This window comes from Trichoplusia ni, chromosome 19 (genome assembly GCF_003590095.1).
Source record: "Trichoplusia ni isolate ovarian cell line Hi5 chromosome 19, tn1, whole genome shotgun sequence".
Taxonomy (NCBI): domain Eukaryota; kingdom Metazoa; phylum Arthropoda; class Insecta; order Lepidoptera; family Noctuidae; genus Trichoplusia; species Trichoplusia ni.
The window spans coordinates 3,135,465-3,157,412 of NC_039496.1; the positions used below are offsets into that span (position 1 = coordinate 3,135,465).

At 34.7% G+C, this 21,948-nt stretch overlaps 1 protein-coding gene across 1 annotated transcript in view; it reads left to right on the forward strand.

Annotated features, from left to right (window-relative positions):
* Positions 1 to 21,948, forward strand: part of LOC113503494 (small conductance calcium-activated potassium channel protein) — a 229,444-nt gene that overhangs the window by 197,412 nt on the left and 10,084 nt on the right. Inside the window, exons 4-10 of the mRNA XM_026885503.1 lie at positions 16,078 to 16,283; positions 19,176 to 19,305; positions 19,385 to 19,480; positions 19,720 to 19,893; positions 20,268 to 20,291; positions 21,063 to 21,205; positions 21,536 to 21,640. Coding sequence (XP_026741304.1) covers positions 16,078 to 16,283; positions 19,176 to 19,305; positions 19,385 to 19,480; positions 19,720 to 19,893; positions 20,268 to 20,291; positions 21,063 to 21,205; positions 21,536 to 21,640 — 878 coding nt within the window. The remainder of the gene's footprint in view (positions 1 to 16,077; positions 16,284 to 19,175; positions 19,306 to 19,384; positions 19,481 to 19,719; positions 19,894 to 20,267; positions 20,292 to 21,062; positions 21,206 to 21,535; positions 21,641 to 21,948) is intronic.

Genomic DNA, 21,948 nt, shown 5'->3' on the forward strand with positions numbered 1-21,948 from the left:
TCTTGAAACTGGCGTCAATCCAGAAAAATGCCATTTATTTTAGAAATCCATATTTCATATTTGAAAATTGATTGAAGGCTACAAAGACTTGGCTCCGTGAATTCGAAGCTGTTGTGAATGCACTTATGGAATCGAACTATTAATCAATCAATCAAATGAGTTTATCGCTGTTCAAATCATCATTGGCCTAGCCTTTTCCCAACTATGTTGGGGTCGGCTACCAGTCCAACCGGTTTCAGCTAAGTACCAGTGTTTTACAAGGAGCGACTGCCTATCTGACCTCCTTAACCCAGTTACCTGGGCAACACGATACCCCTTGGTTAGACTGGCTGTCAGACTTTTTCAAGCTTCTGACTACCTGTAACGACTGTCAGAGATGTAGGAATAACAGCCAGGACCCACAAATTCGTGCCTTCCGAAACACGGAGGAACTCGTTATGACAAAGATCCCATCTACGGATTAACCGCGTCAAGCATAGCTTAACCTGCGATCGAATCACTTATGCGGTTATAGCTTAGCCACGAGCTCCTCCGCTCCTCAGCTCCTCCTCCGCAGCTCTATCGCTGTTCAAGTAATACGAATAAAAAATACAAGAAAATAAATAATTCCTTGAAAAAGGCATAACAACGCCAAAAATACTTGATTTATGTACCACCACTACATTTTGTACCTTTACATGTAAATTTATATAAAGGGGGCTAGACAACTTTATATTAAAACATCAAGGTTCACAATAATAATATATTCTAAAAAGAAAATTCAAAATACTTGCTTAACCTTGAATTTCATTTTGGAATATTGCAGCAACAGCAACAAATTATTTATAACTTTTAGCTGTCAAGCTATAAATGCAATTAAAATATAATAATATGGAAAAACGGACAAACGAATCATGAAATCATCCCCTATCAAAAATATCAGCCACAGCACCAATGATTTTATATCATCTAATATTTTCTTTTCTATTCTTTTTCCTAACAGCAATAATAACATACCATTTATCTTATCTACGAAAAAATAGGTAATCTACTGCTTCACTAGGTATCTATATCGTGATCATTTTTTGTTGTTGCGGAATCTTGGCAAAGGAGTCGTGATTTATTGCTTTGTTTACTACCAGAATATTCACTTGTACTGTCTTAGTGCTATCTATTTAGATTTAAATGGTGTGAAATGGAAAGGTGAGTTATTCAGAAGGTAGGTTGTGTTTTGTTTATGTCAGTTTTTTTTAAAGGACTAGGTAGCTTACAACAGATTGGCGTCGCTCTTTCAATACTGAAAGGAAGCGGTAGGCTTTGCAGGTATTGCATTTTCATGACTGTAATTTTAATGTAAAACTATATCAGTAGAAGTAGGTTATTGTTACGATTTAAAGTAAATACAATAAATGAAATACGTATAGACATGAACCGAGACAATTGGAAGAATGGAAGGGAGGCATTTGCCCTGCAGTGGACAGTTATGCCTAACACTAAAAAAACGTATAGGCTCATTTCTTTGTTCGTCTTTGCACATATCGAAGGCCTTAAGCCCTTGGTCTTCCAAGGGTTCTTCCTCAAAAAAGGTTTTCAACTTGTTGATTACTATCAAATCCACAATCCTATCGAAGATACTAGGATATTTAAATCTATCAAATCCACAATTCTATCGAAGATACTAGTATATTAGTTCTCATAGACACAATATCAAGTCCCATAAGGTGTAAAAATAAAATTTATGTCGTAATATCTTCCTAATCTCTCTTCATTTATTTGGAAATTGGAAGTACACTCTTGTGAATGGTCACCTCCCAACATATTTTGAGAATGTATCCCTTTTTACGAGATATCTGGGTATCGGACATTATTTGCGGGCTGATTTATGATATTTGCTCCTGTATACACCTAAATATACAAAACCCTTCGTTGATAAATAATAGGGTTCGGATGAAGGTATTTTATGAGTCCGGTATTTTGAATGTTAAATTGTTTCCGCGACAATTTTGGGTGTATTAAGATTGTAAATGTTTTGTTTCAAATGAAGCTTATGAACCTAAATTGTTAATGAAGATCGTGGTGATTAAAAAAAAGTTGTTCTTATTTCTTTTTTAAAGTAAAATCATTAATGCTACTACTAAGTATTGGTCATGTATGATAAAATGAATTATAAAGAAACAGATGTGAGAAAAATTCTAAATGAACTATCACGTATTTAAAAAATATTACAGTTGCGGAAAAGAGATGCCTGACTACGTACGTACTACGTCGTATCGTGCGCTACCACTTTTTTTACACTTAGTTGCAATACAGTTACTATGAGAAGTCTCTATAGAAATTCTGCACACCATAAAATTTTAAAAACATAAATCCAACAACAATAGCAAATAAAAAAAAAACGAGAAGAAACATAATAGTGCGGTTGCCTGTGCACATCAGAATCTGTGTCGTATAATCCTATGTACAATCATTTTGATAAAGATATTATTAGTCTCGTTGTCTACACTACCCAGACAGTAAATTGATCGCAACTCTAAGAGTCAATTTAATGAACATGACTAATTTAATGTGTTATGCAACAATGAACAAAATTTATAAAAATAAACTCTCACCAGAGAATCACTCATCAACTCTTCACAAACTTTTGATATTTTCTATACTTTAACTATTCCATTGGAATAATTTTCAACTAAGATATTCTTATCTTTTCTTTTATATAAATGAAAGAAAAGTCTTGTTTGGGTAACTCTAATAATAAAGTCGTATAAATCCCTCATTTCCATTCATTAGCTTAGGGCCTTTCAGGCGTGACATTGACAGATGAATTGTTCCCCGCTGACAATAGGTATTATTCATTGATTATATTGAATTGTTATTCAAGTAACATTCTTAATTCGTGAGATAATTTATTTATACAAGACAAATAACAGATTTGTTTAATTAATTTTATTTGACGAGTCATTTTGTTGCTTGATAATTAAGTATTTAAATGGTATCTTAATTTATATTTTAATAGTTTTGTGCTTAAAAATACGACATGCACTATTAAAATATTTTTTACATATTTTCGAGTAGGTACTTTATTTAAGTTCAGAGTATAGACGATCTATTACTTAGTCCAAAATGAAATCCTAAAAAGGAGTAAGTCTTTGTAAACAAAACTATAAAATACTATCTAGTTTTTCTTATTGATGAAAAACATTCTTAGACCTATAAAGTTGTTTTGATAGAATACTTAATATAAACGAAAATGTATCAGTAATTTCATTATATGTAGGGAACAATGATACTTATAACAATGCAAACATTTAAAAAAAGGTCAAATAGAAATGAGTATTGTTAAAGGAGGTTTTAAGTGTCCAACAGCGAAGCATGGAAAATGATAAATTGTATTAAAATCTGTCAAAGCAAGATTTATAAACGTTACATGATATACTGGTACCAAAATTATGGATTAGAAATATAATTTAAATCTACTTCGTATTTTGTGGTAAGATATTTCTCGCGGGAGTTTAATTGACCTCGAATTATATTAGAAGCCGTATCGATTGTATTCGATTACTCGTTCTATATTTAAACAATCTACGACGTTTTTGTATCACGTTCTTAGAGTATTTTACCAATTATTTTCTTAAATTCTCTCTTCCATTTTCAAATTTTATTAGATGATAAATGAATAAATAGTGTAGTAGTTTGAATTTCTGATAAATACTGAACTGAACTTATTAGTTATCGCTCGTGGCTAAGCTATAACCGCATAAGTGATTCGATCACAGGTTAAGCTATGCTTGACGCGGTTGGTCCGTAGATGGGTGACCATCTTTGTCATAACGAATTCCTCCGTGTTTCGGAAGGCACGTTAAATTGTGGGTCCCGGCTGTTATTCCTACATCTTTGACAGTCGTTACAGGTAGTCAGAAGCTTGAAAAAGTCTGACAGCCAGTCCAACCAAGGGGTATCGTGTTGCCCAGGTAACTGGGTTGAGGAGGTCAGATAGGCAGTCGCTCCTTGTAAAACACTGGTACTTAGCTGAAACCGGTTGGACTGATAGCCGACCCCAACATAGTTGGGAAAAAGGCAAGGCCAATGATTATTAGTTATCGTGAGTCGAATAAATATACAAGACTGATAGGACTACAAAGTGGTTTACCCTGTACCTATGTAAATTGTACATTCTCGCCTATAAATATTCCACAGCTTGGCCATCGCTTCTTTCTGAACCGAGAAGGAACGAACAATCATTCACGGGCAATCAATTAGTTGATCCAAAGCTTCACCGTCCATCAAAAAGACTTATAAATGAACCCACACAAGTAACAGTATACTTACTCACCAAAAAAAAACATAATCCACATATGATAATACTCCACTCAATCTAGATAAAAAAGGTCGTATACAATAAAACTTTTTTGTACAACGTTAGATGTCCCAACCTTTTTTGGTCCTAGATACAGAGCAAGAGTACCATCAATCACGCCGAGTGCCTACGATCAATGTTAGCTCACACGAGATAGATAGTACCCATAATTAAGGATCGGTAAACAACCTCTTTTCGTCGGGAACTTTTTTATCAAAGTACCGTTGCTTAAAGTTTGCGTTCTGTCGCTAAGACCCAATTATGAGGTACAAGTATTGGTAACGTTTTTCCTGTTAGTTGTAGAGATTGCAAAATTGCTTGAGGTTTTATTACGGTTTTTGTGATTACCTTCCTACTTTAGAAATGATGAGCTTTAAGGAGAGTATGACCTTATTAAACTGTTGATATTTTTAGGATTCTGTACCGAAATGGTAAATGCGGAAACCTATTACTGAGGCTCCCTGTCTGTCGGTCAGTCGGTAATTAGGCAATATCTTAACCCTGATAGCTTGTCGTTACGGCTATGATTTCTTGAAAATAAATTTTTGGTGTTTTACAGTTATTTGCCACCCAAAAAAATTTTTTATCTTCATTTGTATTTTCGACTCAGTGAACTAAATACGGTGATTTCAATCGACAATTACCATTATAATAATAATAATAATAATAATTTATTTCAGACCAAGATAGTCCATAGAGTGTTAGTAATACACAGGTACTTACAAACTATGTTAGTAATACACAAAATACTAAAACAAAACAAAACAAAAGCAAACAAACTAAAGTAAAATTAAAATTATCCTGTATGTAGGCGAATCCAATACCTCCATATAGGGCTCTCTACGTGCTCTGCAACCGTCCTCAAGTAGCTGTTGGGACTGTCTCTCACTCTACGCATCAGCGACGCCGCTCTTTTTCTAATTATGGCATAGTAATCGTCGACATGCGCTTCTGCAAACATTGCTGACGCACTGCAATAGCGAGGCAGTCCCATCAATATCCTGAAGGCGTTGTTGTACTGAACTCTAAGAACACTCACAACCCGCCGTGTGCAATTGGCCCACAGGCTGCAGGTATAAAATGTTTGGCAGTAGGCTCTAAACAAAGTTGTTTTGACTGCCTTTGAGCTTTTGAAAAACCTGCGAGCCAGCATGTTACTGCGAATCGTGAGCCCCCTGCGTTCCCGTTCTACATCTAGGTCATCGGTCAGGCTTTCATTAACAACATGTCCTAGGTACACAAACTGAGACACTCGCCTTAGTGCCACCCCTCGTAGCGTCACAGGCGGTACAAATGAAGGATTCATTTGCCCCGCCCGAAACACTAGTAACTCACTTTTTTTGACGTTATATGTCAATCCATGTGCTTCAGCAAACGCCTCACACACCCCTAGGAGCCTGCGCAGGGCACTTATCGATGGGCTCAACAACACCATATCATCGGCGTAACTAATGTTGTTAACTATACGACCATCTATGGAGCAGCCTACACTGGTGTTGTTGAGCTCACGCACCAGCTCCTTAACATATATGTTAAACAATGTAGGGGAGCTGAGTCCTCCCTGCCTAACACCACATTCCAGTTGATAGGGATCTGACATGCAGTCGGCCCATCTTACAAAATTAGTCTGGTGTCTGTACCAGTACTCAAAAATCCCCGTTATACCCTCTGGCACTTTGTTGTCTCTCAGTTTGGCCCACAATTTGTCATAATTGACCAGATCAAATGCCTTAGAGAGGTCCAAAAAGGCGGCATAGACAGGCGTTTTACGGTCAGTATAATACCTGACGGTGTGCTTAAGAACTAAAATCGCACTTTCAGTTGAGAGACCCCCTCTGAAACCGAATTGGGCATCCTCGAGTGTCACATATTGAACAAGATAACTGTCCAGCACACCGTCAAGCACTTTTGCCATTGTAGTGGCTAAAGTAATGGGTCTATAATTCTGTTTGTCACCAATATCTCCTGTCTTGTTCTTTACGATTGGAACTACAACTGCTTTCAACATATCATCTGGCAAATAGGCATGTCTGATACAAAAAGTGTAGAACATTGCCAACACTCTACACAGATGAGGGCCAGCATGCTTCAGATGCTCCACACTGATTCCGTCGTGTCCAGGCGACTTACCTTTCACCATTTTCCGTAACACCCTTGAGACCTGTTTTGACGTTACACCAACAGGCTCATCTGATGAGGGACTAGCAGTATGGAGCACCCCTTTTATTGGTAAAACCATAGAGTGTGTCTGAAAGTGGTTTTTGAAAATATTGGCAATGTCAACTGCTTCTACTTTGCCCTCTACACTCACCGGGAGACTCGGCCTCGGATTAAGTTTATTGGTCTGCTTCCAGAACTGTTTAAACGACTTATTTTCATGATGGGTTGCCAGTACATCCATTTTTACCTGTTCCCGATTATTCTGAAGAGACTTAAGGTTTTTCTTAAAGGTTTTCCTACTGTCAGTCATAGCCTCCCAGACAGGTCCCGAATTTGGTTTTCCATTGAGCAGCCATCTCCTAAAGTGAGTACGAGCCTCCCAATGAGAGTCCCTAACATATTGATTCCAACCAGGGATATAGCCGCCCTTCCGAACCTCCCTGTTATTCCTACTCAGAGTCGCTGCCTCGGTCATAGATTTAACTATGTCACTATACAATTGATCAATGACTTTCCTATGACTGTTTTCATTGCAGTTTCTATCAGCACAAAATCTTAACTCTTTTGGGAAGTCTATCAGTCTTAAGGTACTATTACATATTTGTTTATACAATTCAATTTGTTTTTTATTCCGTTCTCCCCATAGTACTTTATTATCAATTTTATTTACTAAAGTAATTGAGAAAATTATGAAGACAATCACATTTTGTACAGCTACTAAACTTTGTAGAAAATAAAAACCACACGTATTAGAACTTGAAACTCGCATTCTATTTATTTCCGTACACGTATTAAACGTACCTGTTCATTTTCCAAATACGAGAAATACGAAGTCAATAGGGAGTAAAGGGCGCACAGATAATATGGGAAATATTTGTCGCACGATCTCGTATGGTTATAGGTTCCATTAACATTCAAATTCTGGCATATAAATGGCGGCGAAGTTATTCGAATGCCAATGAATCGGCTGTTAAAATTGGAATTCAACTGATTTTAGACACTTAATTAGGAAAGGGTATAAATTGTCATATCTGACGTGTTTTAAGTTAAGGCAATTCCATGTTTAAAATCCGAAATATTCTTTTGTTAATTCTAAATTTCAGAACTATTTTTAGTCAGCTGTAAACTATTTCAATAAATTGAATTCGACCTTTTCGGAATTCAATTTAATGGCTATCTATCAACTGAATTTTGCAAAGGTTACGAGACACGTGCAACGATCAACAAATCGCCAAACATCTGACATTTGCAGTCCAATTTCTACCTTCGTAACCTATTTTCGTCAATATCGATTTACAACGGACTCAAGGCTAGCTTCATAAAAAATGTTAGAAGTAATTATGTGTTTCCTTTGGCATTTATCGTACAAACCTATTTACTGTAACCTCTACATCAATTACGTTTTCAAAACCACGTGTTTTAGGAAAAATGTTTAGTATTTTGATTGTTTCGTAATAGTTTACGTAAGAGAAATAATTGAAGCTATTTGAGGTTAATAATAGGTTAAGCATTCCTCACATTTATTGCAAAAACTTATTTATATATTTAGGACTTAAAGTTAAGCCATTATCCAGGTGATGAAATAAACGTATAGGGATTGTGCAAGCGGGACAGCGTGCTACAGATCGCATAGTAGCGTCCCACTTCCTCAACACTACAAGTTGTTCAACCCACAGAACTTAAAAAGTTAGTTCCACACACAGTATCTGGCTAAGTTCTTCACTTGCTTACTTGAAGTTATTCGTTTCGAAATAAAAAAGGAAAAAAAATATACTGCACATATTTATTGAGTTTTCAATATATACCTCAATTTTCAATATACTCCTTAGTCATCTTATTCTTTAATAAAAAAAAAACAAGCGTAAGTAAGGTCATTTTGTGTGGTTAAAGTGTTGAACTCTTAAAAGCGAAATAGCAAGTATCTTCTTGGGAATAACGTAATCAATACAACATAAAAAACGATTATGCAGACAGTGTCTTCTTTTCATCCCACAATTTTAAATCCAATTGAAGATCACCAGCAGCTTGACTCTATCCTGTATACATAAAACTATCCATTTATACTTTATCTACATAGAAATAGGTGGAACCTCTTGATGGTTATCTGAGGTCTAATGTATTACTGCAGGAATGGCTTCGAACGATACTACCTATCTTGCATTGATAACACCTGTACCCACGTCCATTTTATGGCGGAAAGTTTTTTTTTGCCTTTCACTGTATTGACAGTTTAACGTCTAGAGAAATTTCGCACGGTGTCTTTATAGCTGTCGAAAAGGTGTGTGAATATTCAAATAAGGAAATATTGTACCGGAGTTATATGATGTCTATGTGAGCAACTTCTTTAGTTCGTATGTTTACTTAGTACTCGTAAGACTTTGTTTTTTATCCTCATAATTACCAAAACCCAAGTCTTTATGATAAAAGACCCGCTAAACTTATCTAGAACTGTTTAACGTTTTTGCGCTATTAAAAGACAAATGTCAGCCTTCCATCCAAACGTGCGCATTTAAAGTGTAAAAGTAAGGTTTACTACAGAAAATACTATTACTGAAAAAAAAAAATCAGCTTTAAGAGAAAAAAATGAAATGTTAAAATAAATACAACAAGCCCTTAAAATAAAATTACTAATACGTAACTTATAATGTCGTGCGCAATGACCGCAATCCAATTTTGGTAACAACTAAGAGTATTATTATATCCGCTTATCCAAAATAACTTTGGAACTAATAAACCAGTTTTAATTAAACACAAGCTTATTAACCAACCGAACAATGTTGCACCGAAATTAGTTTGACGGTATTAAGTTAATTTACAGCAGACGTATACATACTCCTACAAAATTTCAATTCGTAAATCCGAAATATATACTTGGTGAATATTTTACCTCTAGTTATGTTTCGTTAAAATTATTCCCAGAACGTTTACCACCTTTAAAATTGCATATTTTTTACTTTTATATGCTGGTATTATACAAATACAAAGGTAATTATTCAAATTCTAGAAAACAGAACGAATATCAAAAGCAGGCCCACTTATTCATTCAAAATTATAGATTGCATTTAATAATGATTGTTGGAAATGTGTTGCTAAGTTCCAAGAACAAATCGATGGCATACGAACGAACTATTGTTTTAGCTGCCTAGTTTAGTGGTAAAGCAAACGATGTGTTATGAAGCTAAAGCAATATCGAAACAAAATCAAATGCAAAAGAAATTTAACTCTATATTTGTGGCGTTAAAGTTTCAGTTTGAATAACATGTTAAACATTTTTTATGATTAAAACAAATGACAGTCAAAGTTTTTCAATGGTAAAAGTTTTCGACATGCAGTCAATATTTTGGTTATAAAACCAACTGATGTCGAAACAACTGAAACGACATGATACAGTTTCACATTTAATTGGTTAGGTACTTAAAGTAGTCAAAGTAGAATGATTGATTGAAAGGCAAGTAGCCTTTTGATCAATCATACAACTATTTGTCACAGGGCTTTTCTATTCAGACAGAGCAATAACAAGGCACAGTAGGATGGATAATTTAAGTGGCGACTGAACTTCGAACTTTACAATTAATATTACTAACTTCTAAAGAAAAAAATATAAAAAGAACCAAATTGCCCGAGCGTCCTAGCTAAACTATTTAGCACAGGGATTGTAAAAGCAAGAAAATAAACGGCGAATAGCTCCATCTCTTTTTAACACTCGTAATAATTTTACTTTGAGAACGAAATCTTGGTGTGTCTTAAAAGTGACACTACTTAATACAGAAATAGTTTCATAAGAAGTACTTCCTTGCTCACATTTAGAGAAAACTATCCCAATATTGTCACAGCCATGATCGATCTAGACGACTTATATAATTCTTGTAATAATATTTAATAATAATGTTGTTTTGAGGATATCGCTTGGTTACTTATAGATGTGGATGGTAGCTCATCAATCATTCCATCTGTGGTGAATAACATACTCCGGGAGCCGAGTCTTCATCAATTTGGAAGAGTTAATATGATATACGATGTAACGTTATCTAAAAATGTTAATGATTGTTGGGAGGAGAAAAAAATCACAATTTATCGATGTTAGAAATTTCACGTACGATTTTTGGAATCAGGCATTTTATAAATGTTGTATATCTTTTCATACGTCATAACGCTAGAAAAAACCGGATTAGTGTTTAATGGGTATAAAGTTAGGTGATCGGGTTTACCTAAGATTAACTAACACCTTATTTTTGATTCGTACATTTTTCTTATAAAAGTCGTCCACTCAAAGTCGCTGACAATAGCTAGTTTTTGGTAGATTGCAATTCGGAAAGAGGTTCCAATATTAATATTCTTTCCTGCTATCCCAAAAGGCAATCATCTCTTGATTAAGGCTAATGTTACAGTAGTAAGATGATCAAGATGTAATATTTCACTAATCACCCTTAATAGCCAATAGATTAGAGATCCAGTGCCTATGATATTATGGTTATAATTACTGGCAATATGGACTCTATAATAACCGTACATTAAGACTTGTATTGCATTGTAGCTAAGACTATTCTGAATGTTCATATTAGAAAAGAAGCCAAGTAAATAGATACTTTATGAATGCCAAAAACTCATTAAGTAGCTATTGATATTTTTCACCTAAAAAATTTGAGTTTCTATCAGGGATTTGCTTAATTTTAGACAAAAACAATGATTTGTGTTCACTGCTATATTTTTAACCGCTTTTTGGACTAAATACTATTGAAAATAAGGTTAATTAAATTATTAACTAAATCTAAACAGTTCTGTTAAGAGAAAGACCATCGTTAGAAACAAGTGGGGCTTAAATTGATTATTCCGAAATTGAACATCATTAAGCGGTATGTCGGTACGTTCAAAGCTACCGCTTTGATGTCTCGAAATTCAACGGGTGTTGTGATGCGGTATTAGATTAAAGCATATTTAAGTGATGTGAGTGGAAATCGATATGTGTCAGTGGTTTGTCTTCAGTAGATATTAATGGAACCTATTTTGAGGACTAATGTGGATTATTCAGTGATTTTAGAGTAAGTAAGCGTTGCGTTTGATATTTTCTTGGGGTTTTATCAACTCTTAAAGTATTTAGCGGTATTGAAGCTAGATAGAAAGTTGCTACGCGAAGATTGTTTTAGCGACTGACTCGAATGTAAGGGTTGAATACTTATTATAATTAACTTAAATAATTTTAGACGTTAATTTTAGGAGTACGCTAACCAAGCTTTTTAACGGAATACTAAAAATTGCAAATGTTTGCATTTATAACTAAAAAACTATTACATATATATCAACATGTTTAACATACGTACTATGCTCGTAAAATAAAGTCCTGAAACATTTAATTTAGTTTTCAAACGAGATAAGTTGATAATTTACAAAAGTATCAAAACAGGCACTTCTCGGTATAAACAACTAATTAATATGTATATTCCCCATAAAACGTGAAAATTATGCATAATATGCATGCTAAAATTATTACAACGTTCATTACGGCTACAAATTATAGCTGCAATTAATCACGGTTTGTTTGTTATAAAATTACAAGTTCCATTTTGCTGTTTAAATACTGGTTTACCCCGAAGTTGGATAATAAAACCATTGGACAATCATATTTTTTACGCTTTGTTTGAACTCAATTGGGCGAGAAATATTGGTCCATTTGTAACTTCTGATACAACAGTTTTTTTTCAAGATTCATCAACCTTTGTCCAAAGCATTTATGTGGGTCTTGATACACGGTGTTATGTTGTTTTATAGTCTTAGGCCTCCTCTTCGCCTTCCACATGTGTGATTAAATTTCGTCCACTTAATATCTGTGTTACTCAATAACCTATACTAATATATAAAGCTGAAGAGTTTGTTTGATTGTTTGCACGCGCTTATCGCAGGAACTACTGCTTCAAATTATAAAATTATTTTTGTATTGAATAGACCATTCATCGAGGAAGGTTTTAGGCTATATACCATCACGCTGCGACTACTAGGAGCGAAGATACAGTGGAAAATGTGGAACAAACAGGGCAGGTATAAATCATAACTAATATCTTCTAACCACGCGGACGAAGTCGCGGGCAACAGCTAGTTAGATATGAACACCATAGACAGATACTTCTGTTCTGCATCAAAAACAGGTTTTAAATGATATATCATTTATACCACATATGCTACTTGCCCTGAATAAACACACATAAATTTTCATTTTATTATCAAATCTATTCACGCAGTATCGTATGTAAGCGTCAAACTCATCACTGTTTACCGCTTTCACGTCAGCATTTCCTATCCCAACCATTTGTATTCAAGGCAGGCTTCAATCGCCGATATGTCGTCACACACCTGACTAGACCTTTAGACCCAACCCGTTTTAGTGTTGCCAAAATATAATTTGGGATTGAATTAATTAAATTGCAAATTTTGCTTCTAAAGGGATAGTGTTTAATTGTGTTGATATATCCTTTTGACAAGGTAATTCTGTGTCATCATTGGCCTAGCCTTTTCCCAACTATGTTGGGGTCGGCTACCAGTCCAACCAGTTTCAGCTAAGTACCAGTGTTTTTACAAGGAGCGACTGCCTATCTGACCTCCTTAACCCAGTTACCTGGGAAACACGATACCCCTTGGTTAGACTGGCTGTCAGACTTTTTCAAGCTTCTGACTACCTGTAACGACTGTCAAAGATGTAGGAATAACAGGTAATTCTGTGTAAGTAGAATTTTTTAAAACAGCCTACTACTCGTTTTTTATTTGAGATAATACATAATATATATTAATTCATCATTTTCATTTCATTTTCAATTAAAAGCTATGTTGTAGTGAAAAGCTAATTGTTAATATGGAAGTAGCAGCTTAAGCTCGCTACACAAGCGAACTAAAAAAATCATCCCTACATAATTCTAATCCACAAAAACGCAAAAACATTCGCAAATGTATTTTTATGTCATAACAAAAAGTTAGTGAAACTTTTGACGGGAAACGAAAAAGTTCTCATACGTTATGAATGTGGAATGAATGAATGAATGTGCTTATTCTAAAAATAAAAAACAAAATATTCGCGGTCCGTTTATGGCCGGTTGTGATTTCGCATTGTTTTGTTTATACGGATTCCGCTAAGGTTAGTTGCTGGCTTTATTGTTTTAGCTGAATTGATGTTCATGAGCGCAATTTTTAAAAGCATATTTCGTTGTTACTTTGTTTTGCTTTCATTATACACAGACGCTAACAGTATTTAACCGGCTATAACATTTTTCGTTAGCTTAGCGCTGAAAATTCTTTCTATTTTTTCTATATGAGAGCAAATGGTAAAAGAATCAGTAACTATCGATACGTTTTATTCCGTCTTCGTTCTGTTCGATATTTCATCGGAGAAAGAGTAAACGGACAGTTTCTGAGGACGATTTATACGAATGATGCTATTACGATAGGATCACCCAAGTTTAACCGAATTGGCGACGTGATACCGCAAATCTATTCGGTATTACCGTCGCACTTCTAAGAACGTTCCTAAGCATAGGAAATGTTCCTGTGGAAATATAACTTTGAAAATGAAAATCCTTTTGCTTCCAATTACCGTATGTAAATAATTAAATAAGGGTGTTATTCCGTGAGCTATATTTTATAGTAATAGCCATACGGCTTACAGTTGTAATAAATTATAATGGTGCAAAAATTATGGCTTACTAAAACCTAACATTGTTGTTTTTTAGTGAAGGTATAAAAATATTTTGACGGACTAGTGGCCAGTTATTTTGTACTTACGTTTCAAAACGTAAGTTCAAAACTTAAAAAAAAAGACATTCCATGTAATGCAAAGAAACTGTTTACCAACATCAGTACAAGAGGCGAGAGAAAACTACTGTATTGAAAATTCTAGCATTAGCTATTATAACCGATTATCATGTAACACTTTCATCATTTATTTACTCTACTGTTTTTCTGCAAGCCACGCTCCCAAAGGCAATGGCCCTTAGTGATAGCGTTGATTGACTAATTGCCCGTATTACAGACCGCTACATCTAATTGCTCCATGGATCTGAATATGTTACCACATTGTGTCAGCTAGACATGTTATTCAAAAAACAACCTTATGCCAATAAGTTAATGACTTTTGGAGTTTTCAGTAAACTTTAGTATGGTCGATGTTGCATACATAAGTTCACAGGGTCTTTAATTAAATTATTCATGCCAGACGCTCTTAGAAGTATATAATATGTAAATTGTATCGTAAAGCTTAATTAAGCCATGGTTAACACGCTATGATTCAAGTATATGTTGAGATTAATATAAGGCTAGTGTACACTCGTACATATGTTAGGCACATAAACGATTGAACAATTTTTCAGTTTGAGGAATTTGTCGATAGTTACCTTTAAATGCCTGAAGCTTCAATTACAGAAAAAGACACAGACATTTTAACTTTAATTTTAAGAGTACACAATGCATCTTTCTCGTCTCAAATTCCTTTAAGTAGCTTTTCCAGACAAAAGCTGCATTATATATTCTAAAACTTTTTCTATAAATCCACAACTGTATCACTTAAGTAAAACGACACCAACAGACTATAGAACATGTCTTAGCCCATGCCAATACAAATGCAGCCTCTGCAGCTTCACTTGCCAAAATAAACCTGTAACATAATAACATTAAGCTAATGGAAACCAGGAAGGCAATTTTACTGAAAGATAAAACCAAAATGCCACACATAGATATTAAATCTAATTAGTTTGCGAGCGGAAACACGGTCAAGAGCTATTTAGTAAATTGTACCACGTCACATAGCGACCAAGCGTTCCCAACGTCTTGGGTATACTCAGATATCCAGAAAATTTTAATTAAGGACAAACATGTCTTTCTACGTAGAAAAGTTGGGTAGGCAATTAAATGAACGATATATTTTTTGTGTCCAATTTTGTAATTAGGCTTAATTTTTTATCAATTGAAAAACGTGTTTAAATTTTAACAAAAACAAAAATATGTCGTGCGAAAATCTCAGATTAAACAAAGTTGTCACAAAAGGATATATCAATGGAGGTCGAAATTTATGTACGCTGTGTTTATTTTTGGCTTTCCATAAAGTGTCATTTTATTAATCTTGGGTCAAGGATATAAGTATTTCCTCGAGGGCCGAGGTCTTACGTTTTAGAGAATAACGGACATTGTTATGTTAAGGAGGGTAAACGGTTATGACTACAAAAATATAATACAACTCGCGTATCTTAAGTTTTATGAGGCGCCTTAAGGTTTCGTTCCTCGTAGTCTTAAGCGAATGGTATTTGCGTTGTTTTTAGAAGTTGTTGTTGTCTTTTTTTCTGTTTATAAGGATTTTGCAGGTTGAACACAAAATGATTGCCTATGGATTTTTGGTATCTTTATTTGCAGTTTGCATTCCCAAAACCTTAGTAAATATCTTATAATTTAACTGGTCTTTGTATCAGTTAAAACCAACAAACAAGATTTATCTCACGACCAATTATTATTGGTCAGTCATTCTTTGAATCAATAAATCAAACATTCTACAGCCGAACTGAATTTTCGGGGCTTCAACAATTCGCTGACGGTTATATTTCGATGTATTTCAGCTGCGGAAGCCGGTGTCGACGCTCTCGATCCCGGGCGCGATGAAGGCTTACTCGGGGGGAGGGAGGGACGCGGGCGGCGAGGAGGCCGGCGTCGCACTAGTCGGCGTGCACAGCGAGTACCCGCGCTTTGGCGAAGAACGAGCGCTTGGCGGCGGCACGTACAAGGGCGGGGGGACGGCTAAGCACAAACCCAATATAGGATATAGGTAAGTGTCCAATGCTTTGCCCGTAATTGGAGTGGATGTGTGATGTATTGTATTGAGTTAAATTGCACCGTGAATTTCAAGTTCTAGCGTTTTATAAAAGTAGGTGTATAATTCGAGGTACTCAAGATAAATCAACGGGGTAAAATGAACTGACCAAAATGTTACTAGAATTTCAGAATTAAAACGATAGATCTTAATAATATATGTAAAGCAATTATTTCAACTCAAGACAATAATTAATTCACTGCCTGCCGTGAAATTAGAATAATTCAAAGTAGTAGGTTCTACACCTGGAAGTTTTCAACACAGTAAGAGGTTTTCAAAACTCGATCAATGAAATGATAATGAAGCAGACAAAGTTGGCACTCGAACATAATTGGAGAGCGTCTTTGTAAAACCACACAATGCTGAGCTTTTCAGTCTGCCACGTGAAATTGTATCTTGTTCTGAAACAACTTCATCAAATTATGCAGTAAATAATCCAATGCTTCTGTAGAAATATTAAAATTTGTAAAATTCAAAAAATGTTTTGAATAGAATTGAACAATTGCAACTTAATGATTGACTCCATGCTGTACGTCAATTAATAGTTCGGGATACAGGCAGAGCTTGTAAAATAGAACATAAAATATTTGGTGAACTTTTGGGCAAATAAGAAAACGTCACGTTTCCTCTGTTTTTTGTTACACGGTATTCGGAACAGGGACGCGCTAGTTTAAAATAACGCCTGCATTTGCGTTAGAACGAACACGTTTGCAACATGACAAAGCGTACATGATAATAATTTTTCACTTGGAATGACCCAGTTGTCTGCTTCACAATACGAATGGCATACACTATCAGATCAGCCTTTTCGAAACCAGAAAAGATTTATAAACCCCGATTTTGGTCTGATTCCAAAATGAAATACACATTTTATCACGGACGTACATTCGCTTTGATACGCGGTATGTAAACGTTGTTTGAGCGAGCAAAGTAAATATGGTTGAGTATAAATGTTTAAGTTTTATCAAAATGGATTGAGATTCAAAAGTTTACTAGCTTCATATTATTATGGTTTCTGCGTTTTGTACGTCTTTTCTTTGATGTTAAAAAAAAAAATGGGAAATTTAAAAGAATTTTGGCTTTTGAAGTTAACTCATAATTTTTCTTAAAGATGTTTTTATTGTTCACGTTATGAAAGAGATTTCAACAATAGAATTTTGGATTTTAAATCTATAATTTACAGGGCAGGATATTATAAAAGACATTAGAAACACACAAACATAAAAAAGGTTTATCCATATTAATGACATAGCATCTGTCAAAGAAAACTTTATGGGCAACATAAAAAGAATCCTTATGCCACCAGTAAATCGGATCAATAAAAACGTGGTTAGTACAAGATATCATTATAATGACGTGCTTGATCTTTTCCCGATACGTCCAGCTATTTTCATTAAGTCTCCTGGGCTGTATAAAACCAATAAGCAGTGCTATAAAGCTGAGGTCAATTCTTGGCCGAAAGCCGAACAGTTTATCCTCCCGAGAGTAGAATACATAAACGATGTATCATTCTACGTGAGAGCCGGCCCTACATATCTCTACAAAAAGACATGACGAATAGATGGTTTTCTCCAAAACAATGGAAGAGTACGTGATTCCATTCAGCTGAACTGAGACATAACCGTTATAATGATAATTTCGTGTGAGACATTTCTACCCTTGAGATGATAAATAGGGATAAAGTTTTTTCCTTGTAGGGTATATTGCTTAGTTTTACTAGTTGCTTCATATACACTTATAACTTCAAATCATAGTTCAAGATTACAAAAATGGTTTGTTGATTTTAATCGAAATTTTTATGTTGCTAAAAGAAAAGGTTCCGAACTGATCACCAGAAAGTTTATAAATGAAAAATTGATTGAATCCTAACATCAAAAATTTTACGTTCAAAGACAGGTAACCTTATCTGACTAATAAATAACGTTTGATATAATGCTTATATTTAAATTATTCATTATAAAATTAAGTTTAAATGAGCAACTAAAAGAATAGACAGTCAATTCTAAACAAAATAAATAACTCACAAACACTCGCCACATAAAGCGAATACAAACTGGAAACGTTTTAATAATGCCTATACGGCCTTGAATGGACAGAAATACCTTGCATCAGGGTCGCATCGATTTTGTTCGTCTTTGGAATTATTTAAGTGCAGTATCGAAGTTATCACTATTAATTTACCCATGTTTTATTGACTAAGACGTGTTTCACTCGCGTCAACGTTTGTTTCTTCTAAGAAATTTCAAGGCTAGTTTTTGCTGCAATTATAATGTCAATAGGGCATAAAAAGAAATATCTAGTAATAGTAGTTTGTGCGTACGTGTGGCTATACGTTGTTCGGTTGATCTTTCCTGTTATAGAGTAATCAGAACGCCAAGCGATGGCAACGTGAGGTGCATCGAAGTTGTTACGGTCACGAACGGCAATATCGTGCCAGTTTAAAGGTCACAGCAGTTCACACATCGTTGAGTTACCGGCGAGATGGTGCAATTTTACTCGTTAGTTAATTGTTGACCCGTTTACGATACTTTTTGTTTTCAGTCATTTGATTTTCATTTGTATCTGTCTTTGTCATTATGCCTCTATAATCAATATTGATATTAAGTCTGTCTTAGTTTAATGTAATCAAACATTTTCAATGTCAAATATCATCAATAAAGCTTAATCCCTTGGCCCTAGATATTGGCACGAAAATTACAAGTTGGACAAACAAGTTCTGGACTCATTCAAATTCAGGCTTGCAATGAGAAATCCTCTCAAACTTCACTTCAATAACCAAAAGCTTGAGAATTTTTGAACATCTGATATTTTACAAGTTTCTTAATGAAATTACTTTTCCATTTTCAGATTAGGTAGAAGAAAGGCGTTATTCGAAAAAAGGAAACGAATAAGTGATTACGCTTTAGTAATGGGAATGTTTGGTATAATAATTATGGTTATAGAAAATGAACTTTCAAGTGCTGGTGTATATACTAAGGTAGGTAACGCTTCTGATGGATCCATTATTCCTCTTATGTTGTCGTTTTTAATCTAATGGTATTATTTTTCCATTTCAGGCGTCAATATATTCGCAGGCGTTGAAGACGCTTATATCAATGTCGACTGTGATTTTACTTGGCCTAATCGTCGCGTATCACGCTTTAGAAGTACAGGTAAGCAAAATCAACTTCATAAACTTTGCCTTTTCAAGATTGAGAAACTTCCCTAATTAATTTCCGCCTTCATAATGCAACGGATCAGTATAACAACTTCACGTCATTCGATAACCAAGCTTTTGATTTTATTAAAAAAGTTGGTGACTTTGGAAATGCTTTATGAAAATTTTAAATTTTGGTCAATTTTCGGTTTCAAAGTTGATTTCCCTGACGTAAACTTTTTCTTCTGTTTTCAGTTATTTATGATAGACAACTGCGCTGATGACTGGCGGATAGCAATGACTTGGCAGCGGATAGCACAAATTGGCCTTGAACTGGCTATCTGCGCCGTCCATCCTATCCCTGGACAATACACTTTTACCTGGACCACTAAACTTGCTAACAAAGGCGGTGTCATCGGCGTTGAAGTTGTAAGTTAAAACTTTCAATCATCCATAGTAATTAAGGCTAGATAGATCTCACAACCGTTTAAGCATTATGATACATTAGCTATTTCTGCCAATTTATGTTTCGGTTTCTAGATGATCATTAGTCACAGTGTAAACATTTAGATCAAAAGCTTTATTAGCGAAATTAGAGTATAATAATTTATCACTAGACTTTTCATACCAAAACATAATCTAGACGCAATGTTATTTTTCTTTACTAGACAAAGACTATGCCCATCATAAACTCGGGACTTTTTTGATGGGTAATAAAATTTTGTTGTTGTTTTCTTTCCATTGTAGTATTTTTTTTGTACTTTATTTGCTAACTGACATTCATTTTTCAATTTTCTCCTTAGGCCACGATGTATAAGCAAATTCAGGTCTGTATTATCTGAGTTGAAGTGTTCCAAAGTTTTAAGTTATTTAGAATCCTCGTCTCAAGCATGTATCCAATTTGTGTATGGAAATCTTGTTCTGTGTTTGTCTACCAAAGTGTAGTCATAGTGATTGTCACTGATGATTTTACGTTAGTATTAATACGTGTACAGTTTGGTTTTGATTGTATGCATGTAGGAGTTAGACATAATCTGATTGGATAACCAAAATGAAGCTTGATGGTACAGAGAACACCAGCCACGTGTTCATAATTTACGATTAAGCCATTTAATACACAATTACTCGATAAACAAAATACTTTGGTCTGACAATGATTTATTATGATCGTATGGGGCTGAGTCTCTTGGAAGTAGACATTAAAATTGATCATCAATGCCAGAGAAATTTAGTAAAGGAATTATTTGAAAATGTTAATTAAACAAATACACATTTGTTACTCCACATTACTAAACTACCATAACTAAGAACATCAAAATAATGATTTGCACGAAATCATGTAGTTAAGCTAAAATCAACACGATGCGTTTTAATGTCAAACATTTTCATAAATCACAACAGCACAAGGCACATTCATTTTTACAGACCGCTCAATGTTTTGTGGATTTTAAGCATTTACACGAACAAATCACCATCACTTGAATAGTATGGTTTTGAAAAGTTCTACTGAGAGAAATATTGCGAGGAGTGCCTCGAGGTCCAATATTGGGTCCGTTACAAAAATGTGTTATTCTAATTTAATGTTTTTCTCGTTTCAGGTTCCTTATGACGTCACCCTGTCTCTACCGATGTTCTTTCGACTCTACTTAATATGCAGGGTCATGTTGCTTCACAGTAAACTATTTACGGACGCTTCTTCAAGAAGTATAGGAGCTTTAAACAGAATTAATTTTAACACTAGGTAATGTTAAATACTTACTAATTGTTAATTGATTTACAAATGCATTCATGTAATCGATTTAGGCCCGATTTTCCAATCATCAGTTAACTTCTAATTGAGGAATAAATATGACCGTTTGACATATTTTCCATAAAAAAGCTGTCAAAACGCTAAACATATTTGTCAGATAAAAGTTATCCGGCGATTGATGACTGATTATTGATTAGTTTAAGATCTTGAAATGTCTGTTTGAAATATATATTTTTATCATTATTGCCTACTTAAGAAAATTACGAAATTATTCGTATTTTTTATAAAGAAAATCAAGATTGTAATGTTGACTGTTCACAGGTTTGTCTTGAAGACGCTGATGACAATTTGCCCCGGCACCGTGTTACTAGTTTTTATGGTATCTCTTTGGATAATCGCTAGCTGGACGCTGCGACAATGCGAAAGGTTCGTACTGTTGTTATGTGTTGTTGTCGACAAACAATTTAATTTGCGTGATAATTAAGTGTTCGAAGCCTTGGGTGGGACCTACATAACCAGTAACAGTATTTGGGTAGTTAATTTGCTCATACAATTTGTTCAGATGTTAGAGTTTTTCATTGAAACTGTTTTATTTTCCTTCCGTCAGTATTTTTGCTTCCATTGTTTTAGTTTTATGTCCACGGTTTATGTTAGACACTCAAATTATATCAAGTTTAATTATCACCGGTGTATTGCCTATGTGGGCATGCTATTGCTTTTGTAATGTGGCGTTG